Source organism: Melopsittacus undulatus, chromosome 11 (assembly GCF_012275295.1).
Source record: "Melopsittacus undulatus isolate bMelUnd1 chromosome 11, bMelUnd1.mat.Z, whole genome shotgun sequence".
NCBI classification, from domain to species: domain Eukaryota; kingdom Metazoa; phylum Chordata; class Aves; order Psittaciformes; family Psittaculidae; genus Melopsittacus; species Melopsittacus undulatus.
In genome coordinates, this window is record NC_047537.1 from 13,627,223 (window position 1) to 13,654,180 (window position 26,958).

Here is a 26,958-nt window from a genome sequence, read left to right on the forward strand (position 1 = left end):
GGCACAAGGATGATCAGGAGCCGGAGCACCTCCTATATGGAGACAGGCTGAGCACATTGGGACTGTTCAGCCTGGAGAAGAGAAGCTGCATGGAGACCTCAGAGCAGCTTCCAGTATCCAGGAGGCTACAAGGATGCAAAGAGGGACTCTTCATCAGGGACTGTAGTGATAGGACAAGGGGTGATGGGTCAAACTGGAACAGGGGAAGTTCAGGTTAAATCTAAGGCAGAAGCTCTTCCCTGCGAGGGTGCTGAGGTGCTGGCACAGGGTGCCCAGAGAAGCTGTGGCTGCCCCATCCCTGGCAGTGTTCAAGGCCAGGCTGGACACAGCCTTGGGAGACATGGTTTAGTGTGAGGCATCCCTGCCATGGCAGAGGGGTTGGAACTGGATGATTCAGAGGTCCTTTCCAACCCTAGCTATTCTATGATTCTATGATGTAACCCAGCTTGAGATCTAAAGAGTAAGACACGACTCCAAACCACCAGAGATGGAAAAGGAGTGGCAGGAAAAAGATTTGTGAACCCATGTCCCAGCTTTCTGTATTCAGCAGTGTTTAATCTATGTGCACTCCCCCTGGACATGGTTTTCCAGGGTAGAGCTTATGTATTAACAAAATGCCTCTGCCTATGGCAGCAGTGAAGCTCTGGGAATAGCCTCCAGGCAGAAGCACCAAATGCGTGATGCTCACCGGGCTACAGGAACTATTCCTGTGCCACAGGATGGAAGGCAACTGGGAAGCACTGGTCAGGGCCTTAATAATGCCAGGTTTTACAATTGAGATTCTTCAGCCTTTGAGACTGTCCCTCTGGACACGCCATTAAACCCGAGGAACTAGCAGGAATGAACAGAGTCAGAAATCACACAAAGATCACCTGGAAACTTCACTGAGTTCCCTCCAGCCTATGTGTGCTCACTGGAGCTAAACTCCTCCCCTGGCTTAGGGCGATATCCAACATGGTTTCTTCCAAAGTCCCCAACTTCTTTTCCAATACTCCTGAGATCTCTCAGACTGAGAAACAAACCCCAAGGAAAAAGCTGAACTCACACTGGACAGGGAATGTGGGGTCCATACCTCTGTACTGGGGTACAAAGCCTCGGCACTAAGGAGGAGAACAGCTACACCCAATATTCTGATATTCCCAAGGCCACAGCATGCCTTGCCTCCTCAACAGCAGTGTCTTTGCTCAAGTGATGCATTTTACAGAGAGGCTGCTCCCTCCTAACACACAGAGAGGCATGAAAAGCCCCATTTGCTCCTTTGCTTTCTGTCTACATAGTAAGAAACCACACTCTTACCTGAGCATCCACCAATCCAGCCTGATCAGTTCCCCGATCAAAACCTGTTAATCAAGCAAAATACAGCTAATAGGCAATTGACATCTCGTGGCTGCTGCGGGTCACTGCTGCTGCCTCCTCGTGTGCCCCAGCACAGGCCACACATGTGACAAGTGAAGCCTCTGCCCTCCTGGAGGCAGGAGCAACGGGAACCTCTGGATCAATAGATCCAAGTCACAGAACCCCAAATTCCATGTGAGAAATTGACCTCTCTGTATCTTCAGATCCACCCATTTGGACCAACAGGGTTTGCACAGGGAAAGCCCCAGCAGTGTTTGGGAGGCAGCTGAGGCCACTGCTCCATCAGGCTGGGGAAGGGAAGCGACTCCATGGACAGAGACACACCTTGCATCAAGAATGCATTTGGGCCAGGAGGTCTGGAACATCCAATTCAAAAAGTCTAGAAAGGTTTCTAGACAATAGAGGAAAAAACATTCCAAGCTCTCTGGGAAGAGGTGGGAGATGCAGATACACCACCATGATGCACCAGCTGCGAGACAAACACTTGAGAGAAGCGTGCAACCAGATGTGAACGTTGCTTTGAGGAACAGCATCCACTATGGACAACACAAAGGACATGAGGGTGAATTAGCTATATCTGAGCTTAATCAGCCTCAACACAAAGAAAGCAATCCAGGCAACAGCATCCAACTCTTTCAAACACAAATGGCTGCTACCACTTGTGGCCTCCCAAGTAAGCTTTAGCACAGACACATCACATCATTTTTGACACTTGAATGGCTATCATATCCAACCCAAAATACTTCCAAGCCATCAGAACCAGTTACCCAGTTGACCAGCCCAGCATCATACCCCTGCCAACAACAGAAACTCCCATGGAGACAGGGCAGCACCTTCTCAACAGACAACACTGACAGTCACTTGCACAAACATGAAGCTTAAGATGCCACTGACTAACAACACAAGGTCTTGCGTGCTAGGCAGGAGCCACTGTGACTTCCAGTGAATCTGAGACAAAAATCCATGTAGATAAACACAGGAAAGTCAAATACCTATAGGTGGCTGATGGTGGGAAACTCGCTAGCTGAGTCTAAGTCCTCCTGTATTTAATGGACTAGGGAGATTTGAGAGAGCCAAGAACCCCAGATGGAGTTCTAGAGAAAACTGTTACAAGGGTTTGATGATGTGATGAGACACAAAAGGCAAATATATAAATGCTAGCTCCACAACCAGTAAGAATACTCTATTTCAGAGAGGAAGAGAAGAGAGAGGAGGACTTGCTGGAAAGGTCAGGTGGAATGGTAAGAAGAATAATCTGAAGTACTCCATCACATTTCTAGATATTGTAATCATCATTACAGAATCATTACTCATCAGAAACATGTTTCTAGCTTGATAAAGGTTTGTTTGGAAACCCCCAGCATAAAGAAGCTATCTGAAATAAGAACAGACCCCAGAGGGCATGTTCTGGGGAAGCAGAAGGCACTGAGCTCAAGGAGAGAGGCAGCGCCATGCAGAGCCAAGCAGAAGCAGCCCATGGCTAGGGATGCCCTGGAGAGTCCAGGCAGTGAGGGAAGCTGCAGGCACAGTTTGAGACTTGCCACTGACAAAATTCTTGAGACCTGCTGGGGAACTTCGAGAGGAAAAATTTGGGCTGTCTTTGCATGCTGCCACACATACAGGCTGTGGGTGCATCACCCATGCATCTACATTGGTGGATCTGAGGATACAAAGCTACTGTTTCCTGTGGTGATGTACTAGTGTTATCTGCTAGTGTCAGGAACAGCTCTATGCCACACCTGCATTCAAACTGGGGACAGGGACACCCTGTAGCTACCTAGCTAGAAAACCCAGTGAAAACTAACCACTGCAGAACTCCCTGCCATTGCTGTGGTGGCAGAGGGATAATCCTCAAACCTTTTATTTTAGTGCTGAAAAATAAATAAGTAAAAAAAAAAAAATCTGTCACAGTTACGTCTTCCACAAGTAACACAGAAATCAGAACCTCCCTCTAACGAAAAGTAATAAGCACTGAATAAAGAGACAGGAAAATTACAGTAAATAGGTCTGGAAATTAATTCTAGACATATCTTGCATTATCAGCTACAATTTAAGTCAATTTAATCCATGCTGGAAGGCAGTAGCTCCAGGTCAAAACAGGAAGATCCCAAATTTCACCTTTGTTTAATTCTGAGGGTTGGGGGGGGGGGGGGGGAAATCATCTCTACAGTGACTCAAACTGACAGTTCTGAACAAACTACAAATAACCGAAGTCATCAAAGTACATTTAAAATAACACTACATCTTGGCTAAGTAATTTCTTAGTTGTCCCACTAGTTGCACCTTTGGCTTTATACTCACATGTGTGGATTTTGGAAGGGAACTCCAGAAGTGTTTAGAGTAAATCTTGCTGTGGACTTGAAAGGTGGATTTGCAAAATTTAACTTCAGCGCTTTGCGTTTACCTGGGAGACAAGAGACAAAGTGAACTTCTGGTCAGCAACAAAGTACTGAGAGTATCTGGAAATCAACAGGGAAAAAACAATGTATTGTAAAAAAAGAAAAACATTTCACAGTAACATTAGCAAATGCTAGCTTGGATTAGGGACACAAGGATGGAGAACTGGAGTCAGCTCCCACCATCCCATTCCAAGCCAGGTCCTCTTGCGACAGCAAGTGGTTGCCAGGTCTACCAAGGCACCTCCACACCAGGGCTCTACGTCCTCCTCACACCATTACTCCCCTAAACAGATCCATAGTTTAGGGTCAACTTCAGCCACAGTGGGAAAGGGGCTACTGACCTTCTCAGCACAGCCTGGGCATGCCACCAGGCCTGGGGTGGACAGTGCTGAGGAGGGGAAGGGGCACCTTGGGGTGTCTGTAGGAGGGCCCACTGTCCTCAGCCTGACAGTAAACTGATGTTGCCAGGCTGAGCAGGGATGGATGAGCCCTGTCTGCCAAGTGGTCTCCGAGCAGAAAGCACAATTCAGGCCATCAGAGGGGTGAAAGCTTTGCTCTGCAGCCAACTGAGAAAGCACAGAGGAAAGGAAAGCAAATTAACAGTAGGCTGGGAGGAGTCCTGGCCACTGCTCCAGCCAGTGGCTGTGTTATTTCTCACTGAAATTGAGACGATCGGCTGAGGAGCAGCAGCAGGATAAGGGACTATGAAGAGAGATGACTGTTCCCAGCCCTGTCACTGGGCTGCAGCAGACCCTGTCTTGTCCCCATTTGGCTGCTGGAAAGCTGCACTCCTCTCCACCAAAACATGCCAAGACGGGGCCTCTCCCACCCCACATTCCAGAAGCCTGCAACTGAACCCCCTTGGAGCTTCCCATTGCCTGAGTGATGTCTAAACAACTCTGCTGCTCACTTCAAGAGGCTCTGGCAGTTCAAAGCTGGCACCATATCTGGGTTCCTACAACCACCTCCCTCTCTGCCTGCACCCTAACATGGGTTTCATATCCCCAGCTATCCCACAATCCTCCTGAGAAAAGTCAGAAGGCACCATCCTGCTCTGAAGCACTCCTCTACCTTGCACAGAGGTTAAAGAAGTGTTTTGGGTAACTCCAAGACCAAAAAGAAAACAAAAAAAACCCATTACAGGTCAAAGCACTTTACAGCAATTTCAGGGCATGAAATATTACAAGCATCTTATAATCTTTAAGGTTGGAAAAGACCTTTAAAAGCATCAAGCACAACCATTCCCCCAGCACTGCCAAGTCCACCACAAAACCATGTCACCAAATGCCAAATCTATGTGTCTGTTAAATCCCTCTGTGGATGGTGACTTCACCACTGCCCTTGGCAGCCTGGTCCAAAGCTTGCAACCCTTTTGGTGAAGAAATTGCTCCTAATCTCCAACCTAAACCTCACGGGGCGCAAGTTGAGACCATTTCCTCCTACCCTACCACTTGTGAGTTGGGAGAAAAGACTGACTCCCACCCTGAAAATAGTACCACAGAATCATTTAGGTTGGAAAGAACCTTAAAGATCATTGTGACACCATACATCCAAACCCAGCTTGATAAAAACAAACCTCAGAATTAAGGATGCACTCAAAAGAAACACACACACCTGCAGTATGGAAGGCACAGGAAAGCTTGCAGCCAGCAAACACCGATCTCCCCCCTCAAAACCCGCCATCCCCTATGGGCTAAGCTGGATGCCGAGTGTCAGGTTCAGGTATACATGGGTGAACTTGTGTCCTGAGAACATAGATGCTCCTGCAGGATACGGTGCTGCTGCTGGAGTCACCCGATGTACAGCACGTGCAGCTCCACAGCACAACTCCAATCATCCCCTGGTTGCTATTTCCACATAGAGATGACCACCTACTTCCTCTGTCACACCTTGCACTTCTAAATTCCCAGTACATACTCTCAGTTCTGATCCTAGTGCAATACACTGGCCTGGAAGTATCTGCAGGCACACTACATTTTCTGAAAAAATCACCTCATTTGTTACACATAAACCCCACACAAGAAACTTGTACAAGAGCCAGCAGCCTGAAACCCATTACCCAAAGCTTTGCACCCACCATTTGTTGGTGACAATTCAGCAGATTTCCATGCGCTGCGTGGCAGTTCAATGGGAATACAGCCCTACACTCGCCTGGGCTGCTCTCTGTCCCGCACTCTCAGAGTGGGTCCAGGGATTTACGACATTCACCATTCTTCTAGTTATGTTTTATTGACACCCCTCTTCTAAGGGCAATAATAAACAGTCCTGAGATTTTCCCTAACAGCAACAGCTATACAACTGAGAAGAGCATCTGTGTTTAAAGCGGTCCAGCAGTGAACTACAAACTCTTAACAAAAATTCTCTTCTCAAAGCCTGCTCCTTTTTTATTACTATTTGCAACTGTTACACACCAAGTTTCCTCCTGTTTTCACACTGATGGAACACATTTTAACACAATCTATTGATTTCTATCTCTGTAGGTTCCTAAGAATAGTTTCAGTGATGTCAATCCACAACCTAGAGCTGGATTTTCTACAAATCAAACAAACACAGAAATACAACCTGTCCCTGGCAAGCAAGCAGGATGGTTTGCTTTTGCTCAGGTGATGAACAAGGAACATGACCAGGGAGAAACAGACATCCATGGTAAATGCTCCAACCCCGGCAGTGTTCAAGGCCAGGTTGGACAGAGCCTTGGGCAACACAGTCTTGGGTGAGGTGTCCCTGCCCACAACAGAGGGTTTGGAACTATATGATATGAAGATCCTTTCCAACCCAAACCATTCTATGATCCTGAGAAATGCCAGGAATTTCCATTCAGAACAAGTCACATGGAAACATGGACTTTAAATGAAACAACACACTAAAACGAACTGGAAGTCCAACAAGAGTCAATGCAAGCTGTCTTCTCCACTAGCCCTTGAAAAAAATCAAGTACTTCATCTATGTACTCTCTAAATCTTCAGTTTCATCCCCAAAAGGGCTTTTGACTGCTCCACACCCATATATGAGCTGTGGAACCCTTTTACCTCACCCTTGTAAAATTAAAATGGGGAGAAAGGGATGTTAGGGGGACCAACGGGTTGGATGATTTGCTTCCTTTTGGAAAGGGAATTGAATGTTTGGAGTTACCTTCTCAAGAGTAAACTATCAGGTCTTATCTCTTCCAGGGCATCTGAAAGCAAAGCTAGTGCCAACTCTCACCTGAGACACGAAACAAACAGCAACACACATCTCCCTGTTCTTGCAACAGCTTTTATTATCCAAACTGTTAGATCTTGTCTGCTAACAAAATGCTTGCTTTGATGTAGAGACAGCAGAGGAACGTTCAGAGCTGCTGACATCCTGAGCAGGATTCACAGCTCCCTGTCTCCACTGCTGCTAGCACAGTGCTGCCTTCCCACAGGCCCTTCCAACCTACAGGATTTCAGTTGTATTTCCTTCCTTTCCAATCTTGCTCATGGACAGACTCCAACAGCAGCACAGCTAATTTGAGAGGAAAGCAGTTTCCAGTCATGCCCTCAAGACAAACTATTTTCAAGAAAAAAAACTAGTCAAATTTTGGAACAAAACACAAAGAAGTTCAGCATATGGTGCAGTTGTGTTTGAGGAGTCTGAATGAAAGAAGCCTGGGAGGAATTAGTAGTTTTAAGGACAGTAACTATAGAAACTCACTTTCAAGAGTCCAAGTCTGTTACTGACATTTACTGCCATTCAATAAAAACTGCAATTTAGTATATTCCAAGAGGCAACATCCAAATCCAAGACACCATTTCTGCATGGCAGGAATGTACAAAGTATGCTTATTTTTACACATAACCTCATTAATATGAGGATTTATACTTAACTCACCTACAGCCCCAAGGGTGCTTCCACTTCGGGAGCACAATGCTACACAAGCCCAAGTCAACCAGGGCTCTGTATGGTTACTGCCTGGTCCCTTCCTGAAACCCCTATGTAGGGAAACATTTGTCCTAAACAGACTGTCAGGAGAACATCTCACTGATGTAAGGCTGGGAGAGGGCTCAGAGCTGCACAGCCGCTTCCTACACCAGCAGACATGCACCTCCGTGACCTGCAATACATCATGTATGCTACCTCCAACAGCACTTGCACCAGCTTCTATAAATACCTCCACTACGAAGCCTGGCTCCAGTAGGATAGGCTTCAAGTGCAAGAAACTGCAATCAGATTAAGATTAGCTCCCTCAGGCTGGAAACTCCCAGCAGAGAAGCTGTGGCTGCCCCATCCCTGGCAGTGTTCAAGGCCAGGTTGGACACAGGGGCTTGAAGCAAGCTGCTCCAGTGGAAGGTGTCCCTGCCTGTGGCAGGGGTTGGAACTGGAGGAGCTTTAAGGTCCCTTCAACCCAAGCCATTCTGTGATTTTATGACTGAAGTTCCATGACATAATCAAGTGGAGACCATGCCCAAGCATTTGTTAGAAAAAAATGGTGATGCTGCCCTGGGACATGCATTGAGGCACCTGGAACCATTCCTGATGTAAAACAAGCATAAATTAAGCAAAAGGCTGGGCCAGGTACTTTTTTCATTATGAAACAGCAGAGCAAGAGTTATAAAATACACTGTAGGGAGGAGAGCTGGGGAGGGGTTTGGTTGGGGGGGGGGGTCCTGTTTGGTTGGGGTTTTTTTCATTTTAGGAGTCTGTCCTCAGACCAAAAGCAAGCAAAAAAAAAAAATCTGCCCTTGATGCCTTTGCTTAAGGTCAATGGAAAGGATTCAGTTTCTTTGGATAAACCAACAAGTATGTTTCCATCATCCCTCTAGCTACCTATGCCAGAAAAGTGGCAACGTCAATCACAGCCCGCATCCCACCAGCTCTGATAAACACCTCGGGCCCAGTCGCCAAGAGCCCTGCAGCCATGGATCAGGAAGAAGAGCAGGAACCAGAGGACTTGGGGGCTTTTTCTATTTTAAGGAATAATTATTTTGGGAGAGCAACCCATTCTGTCCACCTTAGTGTACTGGGTTTTTTAACTGTGAAGACCAAAAGAGACCACAAGGAGATCCTGCTGAAAGCAGTAAAACAGCACTGGGGGTTATGAATCACTGTCCTCATGTCCATCGGGAAGGATGATGAAAGTCTTCAGCCACTAGCCAGGAGCATCTCCTGACACAGCAGTTCTGTATTTCTAAGTCTAACTGCTGAGGACTCTCCAAAAGAGGGGTTCACAGGGCAGTGCCTGACCGATGTCTCAGGAGGGATGAGCAGAGCAAATCTGATCTCATTTAAGCAAGTTCTTCCCCAAGACACCAACAGAAAAGAGGGAAGTGTCCGACTCCTCCTGCCCAGGTCTCCCTCTCTTGCCCCTCACTTTTCTTCCAAGGGCTGCCTCATGGGAGGTTTCCAGCCTTTTGCTCATCAGGTCATTTGCCACCCTTCAGGAAGGAGCACGCTGCGAAAGGAGCTTCCATGTCCCCATTGCTGCTTTCCTCTTCCCCAGCTCCCTCCCTGGCCCCGTGCTGCTCTTCCCCACACACACAGCATTTTGCTCCAGATCCCCACAGCACAGGAGGCCTCATTTCTGCCTGTCCCCATTAACCCTGTGAAACCAAGTGGGAATCTTTTGTGCCTTGTATCACTTCCATGGAGGACACTGCCTGGCAAAGTGCTGCTTTTCCATCAGTGGCTTTGGCACAGGGTCAGTCAGGCAAAACCAACCCGACAGATAACTTGCTCCTGATGCAACATCCACTCGTTTTAATTCAAGAGGTAAGGACCTGCCACCTACACCCAGCGCCTTGTCACCATCCATCCCCTCCCCTTAGTGCACAGGTTCTTCCCTGGTGCTTCCATTTGGGACACATTTTGCTGAATTTCTATAGCAGCAGCATGGACCTCACCAGAGCCACACAGCAGGTCTGGTTGTACCATCAGGTGCACACATGCTCCTGCCCTGTATCACAGGGCAGCAGATCCTCAATGCCACAGTTGACATATGTGACCACCACCACGGTCTGCCCAGCACAGCTTCACCTTGGCTATGAGGACTATGCTGCTACCACAGCATAGCTTGTCTCTGAGCACAAGTACTTTGATTTTCAATGAACTGGAGAAGGAAGAATAATGGAAAATTCACACCATAGGCATAAAAAGGGCAAAATCCCTAAAATAACTTTAAATTTCAGTTCAAACCCTTCTTTGTGCTGAAATCCAGCAGAAACAGCCAAAGACATCAATTTCTCAGCACCAACATTAACACACTTCTAAGGAGCACTCCAAGGCCTCACTAAACATACCACAGCTGCACTGCTCACATTCACAGCTTTGGGGTTCATATTCTGCTTACAAGGAAAAATGAATTAACATCTTGCGTGCTCAACAAAAGATTTCGGCAGCCTTCAATATGAATCTGTAACATGCTGTAGCAAGAAGAGCAGCATAGGAAGGAACCCCATTTCACACTGCTGAGACATGCCAGACAATGATCTGTTGGAAAAACAGATTTGCAGCTTTAATAGCCTGGCAGCATCAAAATTGCTCCAGAAAGACCCATGGTGATGGCACTCTTGCCCACCTAAACACCTGAAACACCAGGCGTGAACCTTGCTGCTGTGCTGAAAAGACAGAAGGCAGCAGGGATCAAATCTCTTCCATGCTTCACTGAAGACTGAATGCAAGAACTGGTCATGGTGCTGCCACCTCCCAGAGTCCAGCAACTGCTGGAAGTACATCCAAGGGGCCATAAGGTGACTGCTCCCCATTTCTGTGGGTATTTTCCTATCACAGGATCATAGAACCCCAGACTGGTTTGTGTTGGAAGGGACATTAAAGCTCCTCCAGTTCCAACCCCTGCCATGGGCAGGGACACATTCACCTGGAGCAGCTTGCTCCAAGCCCCTGTGTCCAACCTGGCCTTGAACACTGCCAGGGATGGGGCAGCCACAGCTCCTCTGGGCACCCTGTGCCAGCGCCTCAGCACCCTCACAGGGAAGAGTTTCTTCCTTATATGTAACCTGAACTTCCCCTGTTTCAGTTTGAACCCATCACCCCTTGTCCTATGGCCAGCAAAGGGCTTGCTAGGCACAGTATTTAGAAGAAATGTGTATGAACACTGGTCACAAGATACACTGGGATAAAACCCCAAAGACCAAAATAGTTTAAAAACAAGTAACAATTCTGTCTCTAGATCCTGGAATCGCTGTAACAAATACATTTAATAAATGAAAGCTAAAAACATCAAATACCAATGGAATGAAATGCAGAGGAAACACAAATTCCCAGTAGCAAGCCTGATAACAAAAGCAGGATAATTCATAATAAAATGCATAGCTCGGAATCACAGAATGGTTTGGAAGGGACCTTAGTGACCGTCCAGCTCCAACCCCTGCATGGGCAGGGAAACCTTCCAGTAGCTTTCTTAGTGCCTTTCGACAGAAGTTTAAGTAAAAACCTAAAGCAAAAGAGACCCATCGCCATTCATTCACTGGCAGTCAAAGCAGCACGTCACTGTTAATACTGAAACATAAAAGGTCATTCTTAACTGTAAAATCATAAAGAAAATTAATTATTTAAATTAAACTTTAGACTGCACTGCTTTGAATACAGAACAATCCTGTCACCATCATCGGGATCTAATCAGGACTGTAAAACCAACTTCAAGAGACAACACAGCTCAACAGATAAGCAAGGAAATCTGCACTTGTACCTGGCAGGCAAGAAGATCAGGGTACCTACTGGAAAGAGTATGAGCTTCCTCCACCTGTTAATACAATTACAACAGGCACTACTTAAGCATTCTTGCCAATTATCATAAAAAAATCTACTGGAACAGAACAGCTCTGTTGTGAAAGGGGTAACAAGTAACACTCCCTAAGACCAAAGAGATTGTTTTGTACACAGGAAGTTGGAGGTTTGCATTAAATCTGCTCATAGAATCATACAAGTTTGCCCAGGGTCACACCAGGAGTAACCCCACTTCAGACCTGGGTACAGATCTGTTGCTTGATGTAAATGGCAGATCACAGATCACTCCTTAAGCAGTGAAGACAACCCACCAAAACTCCTAAGAGGCACATATGATCTAGCGGGCCATGGTGATGCAGGTAGAGCCAAGACCATCCCCATCCCTCTTCTCCAATGCTGACCAAGCCAATGGAGATAGGCATTACCTCTGGCTTTATCCAGGACATTTACACCTGAACCACTGCTGTCACCCCCAAACAAGCCACAAAGTCTAATAATGCCAGTTTTAAGGCTCTGAAATCATATTGAGAATACTGATTAAAGAAAATATGCAATGCTAACCACCTGACTGGGAGAAAACATGAACTAAAAGAAAGGGGGAAAATTCTGATGTCATTCTGCAAGGAAATCTCCTCTTACCCCTACAAAACCAACTCAGCTTTTTTATGAGCTTACAAGTTCACTGTCTTGCCTTAAAATTCCTTCCCATTCCTTTGGCCCAGCTCTGCAGGTGTCACCTCAGGTCTCTCCTCCAGGTTGAGGGCCACTCGTTCACACTGCTGCAATGCTCAGCTGCACCATGCTTCTTCAAACAGGCTTTGAAGTCAAAACATACTCTGAACACATTTAGGCTTTCAGAGGTGATGAATCCTGTTTGTATCTGCTCCCAGCTTTCTTTCTGATCAGCTCCTCATCATGTTATCATAAACTGCCCCACCAGGCATGATTCTTTTGGGGGTTATATAAGTTTTTCCCCATTCTTTCAAAATCCCAGCACTAGGGGCGAGTTTCTCTGCTAAAGAAACAAGCACCAGAGTCTTGCAACAAAAATTCCCCCAATCTGCTGGATTTTGAAAGTCCTCAGAGGGAAGAAAAAAAGAGCTCCACTGCTGTGCAGAGGGCAGGCGGGTCTTCAGCACGTCAGGAGCCTGAGAGTCTGCCCAGCTAATCCCCACGGCCTCATGCTGGGTAACAGAAGACTGCTGCAAAAATACCAGCCAGTAGCCCCAACACAGATCCAGCTACCTTCTTCCCCTGCCCTCGTCCCCATTAACTCCTTCTCCCTTGGAACTCCCAGTACAAAGGAATATACGCACCACTTCTGCATACAAAAATCTGACTGCCCCCACAACACCACTAAAGAGTCCTCCTGGCTCTTAACAAGGTGCCACAGAGCACCACAAACTTAAGTTTTCCACCCTCACATCCATCTGGAAGCAGCTTTTGGCCAGAGCCAGTGCTGCTCAGTGTGTGCCTGAAGTCTCACCCCAGACAAAACCAACCTGTGATGCCTTGGTTTGAGATGCCACAATCCCTCCACTACAGCAGAACTCCACCTGGGAAGGTGGGAGCTGCGTGACACTGCCCTTGTCTCAGGGATGCCCTATTCATCCCTGTTAGGGGCTGATCAAATACTGCATCAGAACATCTTGGTGGTGCTGTTGCTGCCCTGAGAGGTCTCCCCAGAGGAAGAGGGAACCTGGAAGTACCAGCCTGGTCCTGCTGCCCCATGCAAAGCCATCAGCAAATTCCAGAGACAAAGTGAACTCCAAAGGCACCACAAAGAACCTCCCATCAGTGGGAACAGAGCATCTGTTTCCCGGAAAGAGTAGCAGAGGTTGGTTTCTTGTCTACCCCAAGGCACGCCAGGGCAGGAATACCATCACACCCTGAAACACCTCCAAGAAACAGGCATTCCAGAGAGTAGCAGCACTTGTGTTGAAGATGACACATCAACAGCTACACAACTGCCATGAAACCACCATGGTTTGGCAACTAAAGGAATATCTCCAGCTAATGACTGAAATTGTCTTCTGGAAAGCAAAGAGCCCAAACAGCTTAAAAAGAGGCGCTTCATATGCTGAAGGATGAGACAGAAAGGAGGAACTACTGGAGACAAAATATGAAGCTTTTATGATTTGGATTATGGCTGGATGTGGTTTTGGCAACCTGATCTAATTGAAGATGTCCCTGCTCATTGCAGGGGGTTTGGACCAAATGACCTTAGAAGGTCCCTTCCAACCCAAACTGTTCTATGATTTCTTGGGCATCCAGCTTATTAGTATCTGAGCAGGAAGCAAGGGATTATCCTCTAAACTGCGCTCCAGCTGATCCCGGCAGCATGAGTGTGTGTGCACAGAATTCCCTCATTCCGTATCCATTCTGGGATTATTTTTAGCTCATTTTTAAAGAGACTGACAAGGCTGTCTTCTTCAAGTGCTGACATGGACCAGAGCATACGAAACTCAGAATCATCCAACCAACCACCATCCATGAGACTGAGGGAACTTCTAGCACATACTGGTTACCTTGCTCCTCTGAAGCACTGGTCAAAATTACTTCCCAGGATCACTTCTAAATTCTGTTCACAGTCGTTTCACTATCCAAAGTACCAGGAACAGCCTCCTCCTCCAGCACATCACAGTGGCAGCATTTGGACATTAACTATCAGGAGAAACTATTGCTGTGAGCCTGCTGTGAACACAGACCCTGCTATCACCCATGGTGAATGGGGATGCTCGACTGTCATCCCATGGACCCCTCTGGATCCAACACTGACCAAGTGGGTGCTTGTTCTGGCATGGGAGTCAATGTTCCTGCTGGGCTGTAAAGCAGCTGCAGCTTCTGCCAGCGTGGACAAAGACAACCCAACCTCACCAGAAACCAACACTGGCTGCTAAACCCACATGATGCCCAAAGGGACAGCAAGATTTTGACCCCACTGGTATTACACCTGCAGTTTGGTGTACTGTCCTATAGTGTGGGCAATCAACCTATTGAGGAACATCACCACAGAGCATTCATTGTGTTAGGTTTGGGTCTCAAAGACTCAGGACATGCCAGCACAGGATTACTGTGAGGACATAAATGCTGGGCAGCCAGAGCTTTCCTGCCAAAGTCAGAGCATTAATCACATTTGAGAGGGAAACCCAACACAAACCTTCCCAGAAAGCTTCTATTTACTAGGAAATAGCATCGTGGACAAGCAGCTCCTGGCCTCAGTCCCAGGTGCTGTGAGAGCAGCAGTGCCCTGGCACAACACAGGGTGCAGCTCAGACCTTTGGCAGCTCAGAAATGAAACAGGTTCCCTGGTGCCAGCCCAGTCATGGGCTCTCGTTCAAGTCAGTCTTAGCTAAGACCCTTCTATATTAAAGCAAATGACCAGCCCCAAAAACACCCCATGTCTTTGCTGAAATAAACCCCGCATTCACACAGTCCTCATCTACAGCTTGGTTTTGAGGGCAGGAAAAGAAAAAAAAAAAGAAATAAAGACAAGCATACTAACAAATCAGACTTGGAATTTCCAGTTCAAGTCACAGAAGATCCCAAATCACATTCCTGATGGTGAAGCCACCTGAGCATATGCACAAAGCATACAGCCAGACACCATCCCTGACTCAATCTTTGCCACTTCACACTTGCTGAGAAAGATCCTTCTCCCGTTTCCTCAGCTGCAGCCCTCATCAGCAGGGATGAAACCACAGTAACAGGCCCAAGAGAAAGTTCTTGTTTTCAGCCCTGAGGCTGCCCAGCGCTGATGCACAATGGTAGAGTTTAACCTGTAGGAAGCGCATGTGGCCACGTGTAACCATCTGGGAGACGAGCTCCAGGATGTTACTTCAACTCTTCTCAAAATGAAATGCATTTAACATACTTGAAAGTAGGCTTTGCATCTCCAGGAGAAGGCTGGTTATTCAACAATGCGTGAATGTCCCCAGTGCAGAAAGAACTCCACCAGCAAGCTGCTGCCTAAACCAGCACGTCTCCAAACCTTTACACCAACTCCTTCCAAAAGGCATCCACACTCATTCACAGCCCCTCTGCAGAAACCTGCACACATACTTACACCATGCAGTCACACTTTCGAGTTACAACACTTGGGCTACATCAGATCAGAAAGGGGAGAACTGACCTCTGCTTTTCCCAAGTCAGTAAGGAAACCAGCTTTGAAAGCAGACATCCCAGACATCCCTGTTTCCACATGCTGGCTGCTCCCCCTACCTCAAGGCAAAAAAGTAACTTGAAGGGTAGAAGGATCCCATGTCTATCCTCAGCTCTGGGCTGCCAGTCTTGACCACCCCTACACAAAGTGGTTCTGAATAACCTCCTCCTTCCTACACTCCCACCCATCCATGTTTCTGAGTGGCACAGGAGGAAAGAAAAGGACATCAAAGGTAGGGTGAGGTTTCCAGTGACTGGCATGATACCAGGGTCCTGAACTGACACTGCTCAGGAGGGGAACTGGTCTTTACAGGAAAACTCGGACATGGTCCCATCACTCCCCAGAAAGGATTTCCAAACGCAATGCTTTTATCTTAGTCCATAACCCCTCCCAGGTTAAAGCAACACAGCCATGTGTTTTGAAAGGAAACTGTTTTATCTTTGTCCACAAACCTCTTCAAAGAACAAACCCTTTGCTCTCTGCTCCAAAAGCAAGGTGATGGCTAATTCAGCACAGAGAACCACTTCCAGAGAACTGGCTCCAAAGCAAGCCATAAACCCCTTTCGGTCCACAGAAACAAAAATAAGCCTAGAGAAAACCTGATGAAAGGAACCTCCCTTCCAGCTCAGCTCAGGTCCCCACCAGCTGCCCTCCTCATGCCACAGGGCATCTCCTGAAACACCTCAGAAAGATCAGATACATTACTCAAAACATAGCTTAATTCCTGGCACTTGGACTCTTCCTGCAGGCCTGGCCCAGCCTCCAGTGAAGGGCAAACACAACAGCTTCGATTTGCAGAAGAGGAAATCAATTTAGCAGCTAATAAATACACAATTTGTGCAATATACATACCCTCCATCTCCCTTGATGCTCACACTGACGTTAATGGGTTGTACCCAGCTAAGCACAGCTATAACACATGTTCACCTGAACTGGCTGAGAGCAGAACCAAGAGGGAGATGGGAGCAGATGCCTCGCAATGCCACATTGTATTTATTCACAAATGGCAGTAGCAGAGATCCCTCCTCAGAGGGCTACCCAGGAGTCAAGGGCACACATTTTGGAAGGTGCCCTGCAGCAAGCACCACATGATGGTGCTGATGCAAATCCAGGCCATGGCCACCTCACCCACCAGCACAAAGCTTCACAAGGACCTCTGCTCACCCCTGGGATGGGTTGGTCTCCTCAAAACTTCACACTCTTGTCACATGAACTGATATAAACCCAGGATACCTTGCAAAAGTCATGCTTACACTTCATACCCAGCTGTGGGGAAGCACAAACACAGCAGCTGCTTGAACTGCAGCATGTGTCCTGAAGCAACAGCCACTTAAGTAGACCAAGAAATGTACATCGTGGGTATCTTCAAGATCTAAAGCCTCCCATTAAAAGGAATCCCAATAAAACTGTAGATGCACAGAAGAGATGGCTTAGCCTAACTTAACTTTTCACTCTGCTTTCTTTTTAACACACAGCCAACCCAGAACACCATCCTGAGCCCTGCTGCTCAGGCTGACACGAAGCTTTGTTGCTGTGGCCAAGACAAAAACACCTCAAACACTGAGGCAGTGAAAGTTGTCAGTTCTCTCTTCCTTCCCTTATTGTCATTTCCAAATGTATTTGGCTGACAAAGTCTATCAGCCTTCTTGTATATCCTCTGGTTTAAAAGCTCTCCTGTCCTCTGGGTGCTCGGAGTTTACCATATTAAATAACAATCATTAGTTCAAGTCTGTCCCACTACACTCTTCCCTTCAACATCAAGGAGTGTCTCAGGAAAAAGACTAATCCAGTCAGAAACAGTTACTGTGAAGGCAAAACCCTGGGATTAAAGGCAGGCAGCAAGTTCATTAGCTGCAATATGGTGCTGCTTGAACTCGTAAGGTTACTGCACGCCAGAGCACAGATTTCTTACACTTTGGGGGTGTCAGTGCAGCATAACTGGGGAAATCTGCTTAATTCCTGAAAAGTAAAAACATACACACCCCAAAAAAAAATCCCCCAAACCACAGGAAAACAGCAGCCAAATGACCAAACCAAGCCCATTGTCCACACCACCCATGAATGAAGCCAACCCAAACTTCACCAGCTCAGCTGCCACAGAGCAATCAATACTGGCTGCTAAATGCACATGATGCCCAATGGGACAGCAAGATTTTGACCCCACTGGTATTACACCTGAAGTCTGATGCACTGCTCCACAGTGCGGGCAATCAACCAGCTGAGGAACATCATCACAGAATGTTTGCTGTGTTGGGTTTGGGTCTCAAAGATTCAGGACATGCTGGCACAGGATTACTGTGAGGACACAAATGAACAGCCAGAGCTTTGCTGCCGAAGTCAGAGCATTAATCACATTTGAGAGGGAAACACTGCACCCAGGAAGGACGGTGCTGGGGACGCCACAGAACAGTTCTGGCAGCAGCACCTCCTCAGTGAGTCGGGCATCAGGCTGTAGGCTGGACATTACACACACTTGTGCCCTGCCAGCAGCACCGGGATAATAGAATCAGCCAGGTCAGAAAAGACCTTGAAGATCACCAAGTCCTTCTTTTTATCCCTGTATCGCCAAGTCAGCCATAACCATGTCAGCTATGAGCACCGCCTGGCTTTCAAAGCTGTATCAGCACCGATGGGACCTGCTTCCCAATGACAGCAACCAATTCTCACAGCTTTGTGGGCATGGGATTTGGGATCAGCATACACCCAGTGTCACACCAAGCCTGTACAGCACAAGTGAGGGATGGAGCCAAGCCACCATGTTCTCTGCTTGCCTCTGGGAAGGTGGGATTCCTCCCTCCTCCCACCCCCTGCAGCATCATCCTGCCTCTCAGGGGAGCTCTCAAAATGGGACCAGTCACCAGGCAAAGGGACCAGCATGGCCTCAACAAGGGAGATGCCCACCGGGTGACCTGGCTGAGGAGCTCTAAGGGTTAAAGATGCACATAAGCAAAAGGTACATCCACACCAGCACCTGCAGTCAATACAAAGCTTATAACACAGGAATACCCCCTCAAGGGGCTGCCGTACACAGTGCCTCCTGCAGCGGCAATTCTCCAAGCTGCTTACATATATATATTACATTATTATATATTATATTCTACACAGGTCTACCTAGCAAACCTTGGCAAAAATCTGTAACAGAGAGAGCTTGTCCAGCAATTTAGCAATGGTACAAGGAGGTGGGGATAAAAGTGGGGGCAGACGCACTGCAAAAAATTACTGTCTTGTTCAGACAACCAGAAGAACCCCCAGCTAAAAATCAAAGAGGGCTTCAAGGCTGCACAAATCCCTCCTGCAACCCCATCCCAGGAAAACCAGATGAAACACTCCCTCCCGGCAGTTACATGCTTTATGGACAATGTCTTAACCCTAAGGTACCTCCAAAATAATGTAGGGCACTTTGCTCCTGATAATCAACTATTCTGATCTTTTAACATCCACCTTAAACATCCAAGTCCACTGCCTACTGAGAAGGGTAAGCCTCACAGCTTGTTTCAGATACCCCCAAACAGAAGTGCCATCATCACCTACAAGTGGCATGTGCATATGCAGGGATGCATTAGCTATTCCACTGCCAAAGCCTAACGGAGACACAATATTCAAGTCATCTCCTAGTTGAACTGAAGAAACAGGGGTGAAGTGTCTCTCTGTAGGGATTTACCATGAGTTAACTACTGCACACTAATTAATCCAGCTATAAGAACAGACCTTTTTAAAAGGAAGAAATCTTTCAGTTCTGGACAGGCACTGCACCATCATTCATTCACCCACTGTTCACACCTTTCTTCTGCAATCAGACAAGCCTGAAACATATAAAGGGATCTGAGGATCTAGAAGACAAACCAAAGCTCTCTGCAGGGAATGCCTGCAGACTTCAGCAACACAAAATCATAGAACAGTCTGGGTTGGAAGCTCCTCCAGTTCCAACCCCTGCCATGAGCAGGGACACATTCCACTGGAGCAGCTTGCTCCAAGCCCCTGTGTCCAACCTGGCCTTGAACACTGCCAGGGATGGGGCAACCACAGCTTCTCTGGGCACCCTGTGCCAGCACCTCAGCACCCTCACAGGGAACAGCTTCTGCCTTATTTCCAATCTACATCTCCCCTGTTTCAGTTTGAACCCATCACCCCTTGTCCTATTGCTACAGTTCCTGATGAAGAATCCCCCTCTGCATTCTTATATACCCCTTCAGACACTGGAAGCTGCTCTGAAGTCCCCACTCAGCTTCTCTTCTCCAGGCTGAACAGCCCCAATGTTCTCAGTCTGTCTTCATATGGAAGATGCTCCAGTACTTGATCATCCTCATGATATGGTGCAGGATTTGCTTTACTGAAGAACTTGGCCAAGTAAGTAGTACAGTGACTGCACAGGGACTGCAACTGGTAACAGACACCAACCTAACTGATACATATAAAACAAACCAAATCAGCTTATTAATGCAGGAACTACTGGATCTATTGACTTAAAGACACAGCTTCTCCTGAACTGACGCCTTTATAGGGACTGGCTTTCTCATTGTAAAAGATGTTACAGATCTACCATAGATGATAAGGATCAACACAGGAATCCCCAAAACATTTGTTCAAACAACACAGTCCATTGCAAACAAGGTTCTTAAGATCTGGGAACAAAAGCAGCACCTTTGGAAAGCTGGTCCAGATCAGTGTGGTCCAGCCTTTGAAGAGATGCCAGAAGCACCATATGCATTCAGGGATTTTTGTACCTTCTTTATAAACATCACTTCAGTGAAACTTGGTTGGACATCTGCAGGGCAGAGCAGTGCACAAACACTACACACAGCTTCTTGCTTTCATGCAGTTTTATTTTCCAGACCCCTCCCATTGGGAAGTGGATCTCCAGTTTTACTTTCAACACACAAACTCTTACCAAACCTACATCCAATAGATGTGACTGCAAAGGCAGCAACCACATCCCAGCCATATCATGCTAACAAGGTGTTTACATTCATTTGATACATGCAGAGCTTGCTGTGGTTACACAAGACTCCTGTAAGAAATGCTTCACTGAATACACACCTATGAATAGACAGGACTAAGGGTGATGGGTTTAAACTGAAAGAGGAGATTCAGAATGGACACAAGGAATAAACTCTTTACAATGAGGGTGGTAAAATACTGGCACCAGTTGCCCAAAGAGATGCTGGATGCACCACCTTCCGAGACATTCAAGGCCAAGCTGGATGTGGTTCTGGGCAACCTGATCTTGTTGAAGATGCTGCAGGGAAGCTGGACTAGATGAGGTTTAAAGGTCCCTTCCAACCCAAACTATTCAGTAATTCTATATTAAGAATGTCAATTGCTTAAAACTAAACCAAAATGGAAAGCTGAAGTGCAAAACCATATACCTACAGTCCTACATGCTCAAGTGGACTCAAACACAGAGGTCACTCATATCCCTGCACAGCCACCGTATAGGAATAAACCAATCAGCATGAACAAACTGAAATACACTGCTTTGCTCATCACACAACTATCTTTACTTTCCATTATAAATGCAAACACGTCCAAGTAGCCATGCAGCCATCAATGTGACAGACCTGGCAGTGTCAGTTTGCACCAGCGCACAGCGACACGGCCACTGTTGTGAAGTCACTTTCTCACTGTACCCAACCAGCTCCCACATATTGGAGAGACAATTCACTTTGCCTGCATTCGAGTAAGAGCAGGTCATTAATACAGTGGCAAACAGTTCTTATTTTACCAGCTACTGAGGAGAAAGATTAATTAATTCTCCCCTCTTGTCCCTTATTTTATTTTCTCATTATTTTATGTCTTAACTGTTTTCTTATCTACATCATATGTCTCATTTTACTTGGCCATTCATACACTGGTTCATACCCAATCTGTTGCTTGCTTACTGCTCCCTATGGTTCACAACCTTTCCACCTCTCCGCTACCTCATTTCCAAATCCTCTTTGAGGTTCCCTGAGCAAACTGCCACATTTACTGGGGCTCTTCTTACTTTCTCCACCCATTCTGCCCCTCTGTCAACAGATGTAAGTCCACACACCAGCCTTTTGATAGTGCCCACACCATGATCCAGCACATCCAACATCTCAGCATCAAGGCATCAATATCTCACTCCTCTCCTCCTGCTGGGCCTGGATCAAGGAACGCCTTCAGCAGTGGGGAGAAGAGCTGCTCCAGCTGAGGAGGAGGATACAGGAGTCACAGTATCTCTTACTGAACCCCTGTACTAGCCACAGTGATGCTCACAAATGGTTTCAAGTAATATTCTGCTTTTTACAGTGATGGCTGAAGTAACTATGATTACCCCCAAAGAAACACGTATTACACCCTGACACCAAATTCATCTGACTGCAATGACTGACAAAGTCCACCACAGTGTTTGCCAATTCTGTCCTCTGCCCAACACGAACAATTCTTGACCTCTAAAAGAGCCTCCCAGAAGCTCTTTTCCACCAGGCAGAGAAGTAACAGAGCAGAAGTTGCTCATATGCAGGCAGAAACGCACCTCCCAGGTCCCATAAGTCACCAATACCCAAATGGCATCCAATGGCGAGAGCATCTTTTGATGCACTCAGAGACCCTTTGAGCAACTCTCCCCTCAGGCTCCTTGTCATATCCACTAAGGACTCTCTAACCAGATATGGACCTTCTCTGATTTTTGCTGGAAACAGAAAGGTATATGGCTGGAGAGGGGTAGAGAGGGCAAAGACCTCAATGCAGGGAGCAGACAAGACCACACATGTGAACAGAACCAGGAATCCCAAATTCCAGCTGAACAGCATGGTAATTCCCACTTCAATACATCTGAACCATCATGTACACTCTGAAAGACATCCACAGTAATATGCTTTGCTTCAGATACTAGAGTACAGAAAGCAGCAACTACCTCACCAAGTGATCTTACCCCTCTACTCTGCTCTCATGAGACCCCACTTGGAGTACTGTGTACAGTTCTGGTGTGCTCAACATAAGGAGGACATGGAGCTGTTGGAGCAAGTCCAGAGGAGGCCATAAGGATGATCAGGGGCTGGAGCACCTCCTGTATAGAGACAGGCTGAGAAAGTTGGGGCTGTTCAGCCTGGAAAAGAGAAGCTGCATGGAGACTTCTGAGCAGCTTCCAGTGTCTGAAGAGGCTTACAAGGATGCTGGAGAGGGACCTTCATCACAGACTGTAGCGATAGGACAAAAGGTGATGGTTTCAAACTTAAACACAGGAAGTTCAAGTTAGATACAAGGCAGAGGTTCTTCCCTGTGAGGGTGCTGAGGTGCTGGCACAGGGTGCCCAAAGAAGTGGTAAATTCTCTATCCCTGGCAGAATTCGAGTCCAAGTTGGACAGAGTCTTGGGTGACATGGTCAAGTGTGAGGTGTCCCTGCTCATGGCAGGGGAATTGGAACTGGATGATCTTAAGGTCCTTTCCAACCCTAACTATTCTACGATTCTATGAAGTCCCAGCCGCCTCCAGTCTTCCTGAATGCTGAATGCAGGAGCTGAATCTGTAAAGGCCAGTTAACAGCAGTTACAGCTCCTGCTTGGTACTAGAGGTAGGATGACTGACTCCACAGGTTGCAATTACAATTGAAATTCTTCCTATGTCATGGAATTCATTACATGTCTGGATTCCACACCACCATCCTTCAAACAATGGCAGCAGTAAAGACAATCACAAATTTTGGCTATGAGAGAAATGCAAACCTGCTCCAATTAGTTTGGGTGTTGGCTTCTTTTAAATCACTGTCCAAGTGGGATATCCTGCTTCCTACAGAACCTCCTTTTTCTCCACAAAACACACAACAGGCTACACATGCAGGACTGCTCCAGCACTGCACATAACTAAAGACAACAGTTCTTCACAGCAGCAGGCCCTGGCACTTAGAAAACAAACAGGAATTTCAAAGATCATAAACTAGAACCTATTTCCAACACTGACAAATACAGCTCTGTGTTGTCTCTAGGCTGGTGACTCTGCCTTGAACATGGCACCATCACCCAGGCCAGGAGACGTCTGAGAAGAAAGTAACATCGCAGGTTCATGGGCATGAATGGCTGGTACAGTTAGCCACGAGAAGACACGATCGTGAAGCTGGGGCATGCAGAACACTAAGGGTATGAAGCCTAAAGCAACCCCTTGCTGGACTATGAGGCTTGAGGACCACAACTACACAGGAAGCCCAGTGTGAGGACAGCGAGGTGGCCCTTCATCTCAGCACTGTCACCTGGAGGAGCATCAAAAACACTGCAGAATATCAAATTTAAAACAAAATAGGGTGGCCTGTCGAGACCTCCTTGATGTGCTGCCCTAGCTCCAGACATCAGCATGGTGGGCCTCAATTTTCATGAAGACTGCTCCCCTGTACCACCCCCTCTAGCCTCCTCTCTCCCCTTAGCCCCTGCCAAACTCTCCAACAGCAGAAACCCCATATGAAACCACTGGCCCTTGTACTGAAACAGAAACCCCAGCGAGAGGCTCTCACCTCAGCCTGCCCAAGAACATGGCCAATGGGCATTCTCCAGAAGCAATCGATGGTTGTCCAGAGGAGTACTGCCTCAGCCCCTTGTGGTGGGCACAGGCCGAAGCTGTAGGAGACAGCCCACCCTCTCCCTGTCCCACCACCTCCCTTGCAGCCACAGTTGCACAAGCCAGGTCACAGACTGCTTCTGACTGAAAATTAACAGAGCAAAACTTCGGGTGTTTGGTTTTTTTTCCTGATTACTTGTTTCCAGCTTAATGACTTCCCTGCTCCACCTCTGCAGTGTTTAAGCCAATTCAACCCAGACTGACACAGCCCTACCTACTTTCCTCCCCACCCAGCAATGCATTCCCGCACCTCCCTCGCCCCAGCTCCTACCCAACCCCACCATGAGCAAGCATTGGGCATCCGAGCTGTGGAACGTTCACCACTCTGTCGTGGGTTTGCTCTGCAGCAGCTCAGCTTGACTTGGCCTCAGCAGGGAGCCAGCAGGACACACGCTGGGAGCAAGACCAGGGCACCTCTGGGAGCAGTTTTGCACAGGGGTTATGTGGCAGCAGAGGGATCCTGGCAGAGGACTTTCCTCCTGGGATGGAGCTTCTTGCTGCTCCAGAACTTGCTTCACCAACCTGCTGCACCCAAGGCCACGTAGATACTACACTCAGCTTCTCCCATGGCATCTGAACAAAAACCATACCAACACCAGCTTTCACCACAAACACCTGGATTTCACCAACCTGGCCCTGCTGTCGTGAATTCATATTTAAATAGGCACTTTAAACCAACAACTGCCCTTCCTCCACCCAACCAGGGACGCAGATGCTGCACCATCACAAGCTTACTGGGGCATCACCAGCCCTAGAGTTAGGGTGCAAACCCAACTCTCAGCCCTGCGGACACGCAGGAGTCAGGGGAGCATCTCACAGGCAGGAAAAACAGGGATCAGGTGGAAATACAAGGAACAACACAGAGGCTTGTAAGTGCACTGCAGCAAGGTGATGGCTTGTTTTACCACAACAACTCTAATATATCGTGGTCAAGTGTTTACTCCATGCACTTAATTTACAAGGTTTGGGATTCAGGTTTTCCAAAGCTGTGAACACAGATACCACCACCTTCCCCAGGCACAGCAGTTACCTGCTCCTCCATCCAGCAAGCACAATAGCTTCACACAAGGGATGCTGCAACCAGCAAAACCGCACCTTTTTATTCCAAGTACACCAAACTCTTCAGTTTTTACCATCACTTCTCTGCCCAAACAGGTGCCATCAGTCTCAGTGCCTTCTGTCCTAGCAGAACTATAGCAAACAACTGTGACCAATGTTGTCTGCTGTGAGTACAACCTTTCCTTCTATTAAAAAAGAAAGTTCCCCAAACAGGGCAAACATCTCAAGTACTACCATCCCTGCACTAACTTAATGAAATATAAATAAAGCCCAGGCACTTATCACCTCAGCCTAACAAAGCCTAAAATGCTGCTCAAGCAGATGGGATTTTCCAATAGTCCAAAGCAAAACTCCAAGATGTTTGCTTATACCCTTTCTGAAAATAAATACCCACCGTTTTTGCAAGACGGCTCCAGCATCAACAAGTGCAGGCAGGAACCTGGCAACACGACCCTGCTCTAACACTGTAAATTTCCATCACAAGGAAACCAAACTGAAGCAGAAGTTCACTGCTGAACTGCTCTTACCACACACCTGCCTCAGGAAGCACAGGTAAGCACAAGCACCAGGGACACAGCGCCGGGGCTGAGCCATCCTGCCGCAGCCCGAGTGGCCACAAACCCTGGCCCGGGCCCGGCCACAGCACCGCGGGGCTCCCGGTGAGGGGACGGGGCCTGCGCGGGTCACCCCGGGGAGGCCGCAAAACCGTCCCCGGCTGGAGGAAGCCAGAGGCGCGTCCCGCCGGCCTTTGTCCAGCCCTGCTGCCCCCTGCTGCCGCCCGGGCCACGGGCAGTGGTTCGCGGTCCCTCCACCGGCTACCAGCCCCAGACGCGGAGCCGGGGCCGCCCTTCCTCCCGGGGAGCCGCCGAGCGAGGCCGGGCGCGGGGGAAGGCGGCAGCCGCAGGGAGCGGCGGGGCAGGCCGGGAGCGGAGCCTGCCGGGGCCGGACCGATCCTTACACACACCCCGGGCACCTCAGCTCCGCGCCGAGGGGCAGCGCCGCTCCGGACGTTGGCACGGCCGCGCCCGAAGGGGTCCCCAGAGCCGCGGCCGGCCCAGGCCGGGGCCCAGCGGCCCACTCTCCATCCCCGCCCGGGGCAGCGCCCGCTCGGCAGCTCCGCACTCGGCCCGGGCAGAGCGAGACCTCCGGGGGGCACGGCGCTACACGGGCCCAGCCCGACCCGCCGAGGCCTAGAACGGGGCGCGCCGCCCGGCCCGGAAGCGGCGGCCTGGCCGCGGCCTAGCGCGGGGCTGCTTACCCTGCATGCTGCTGGCGGCGGCGTGCGCCTGCGGCCCGCCCGGGCCCGGCCCGCTCCCGCCGCCGGCGCCGGAGCCGCTGCTGGGGCTGGGAGTCGCCATTGTGTGCGCGGAGAGGGAGCAGCGCGGCGGCTGCAATGCAGCAGGGACCCTCCCAGGCAGGACACCTAGAGCCCCGCCGCCGTATAGCAGCCGCCGCCGCCGCAGCCGCCCCGTCCGCCCCCGGGCTGGGGCCGCTGCTTAACCCCTCCCAGGCGGGGCGACCGCAGCCCCGGCGCCTTGCGGCAGCCGCTGCGGCGGGGCGGGAGCGGCGCTGCCTCCCTCCGGCCCCGGGAGCTGCGTGTCCCGGGTGGCTCCAGCCCCGCTCGCTCCCACTCCCCCCGGCCGGAGCGGCATCGCCCGCCCGCTTCGCTCTCAGCCCCCCCCCGGGAGCGCTGCGCCGTGCGGGCCCCAC

The 26,958-nt window shown here is 48.6% G+C and overlaps 1 protein-coding gene across 2 annotated transcripts in view; it reads right to left on the bottom strand.

The window, feature by feature from the left end:
* Positions 1-26,704, bottom strand: part of MAP2K4 (mitogen-activated protein kinase kinase 4) — a 72,627-nt gene extending 45,923 nt beyond the window's left edge. The window contains exons 1-2 of one of the 2 annotated variants that reach the window (XM_034067889.1): positions 26,507-26,704; positions 3,658-3,760 (exon numbers count right to left, since the gene is read on the bottom strand). In XM_034067889.1, the coding sequence (XP_033923780.1) occupies positions 3,658-3,760; positions 26,507-26,606 (203 nt within the window). In that variant the 5' untranslated portion in view covers positions 26,607-26,704. Of the gene's footprint in view, positions 1-3,657; positions 3,761-25,642; positions 25,731-26,506 lie in introns of those variants that run through there. The other variant, XM_031042214.2, reaches the window with a different exon arrangement.
* Positions 26,705-26,958: the final 254 nt, after the last annotated feature.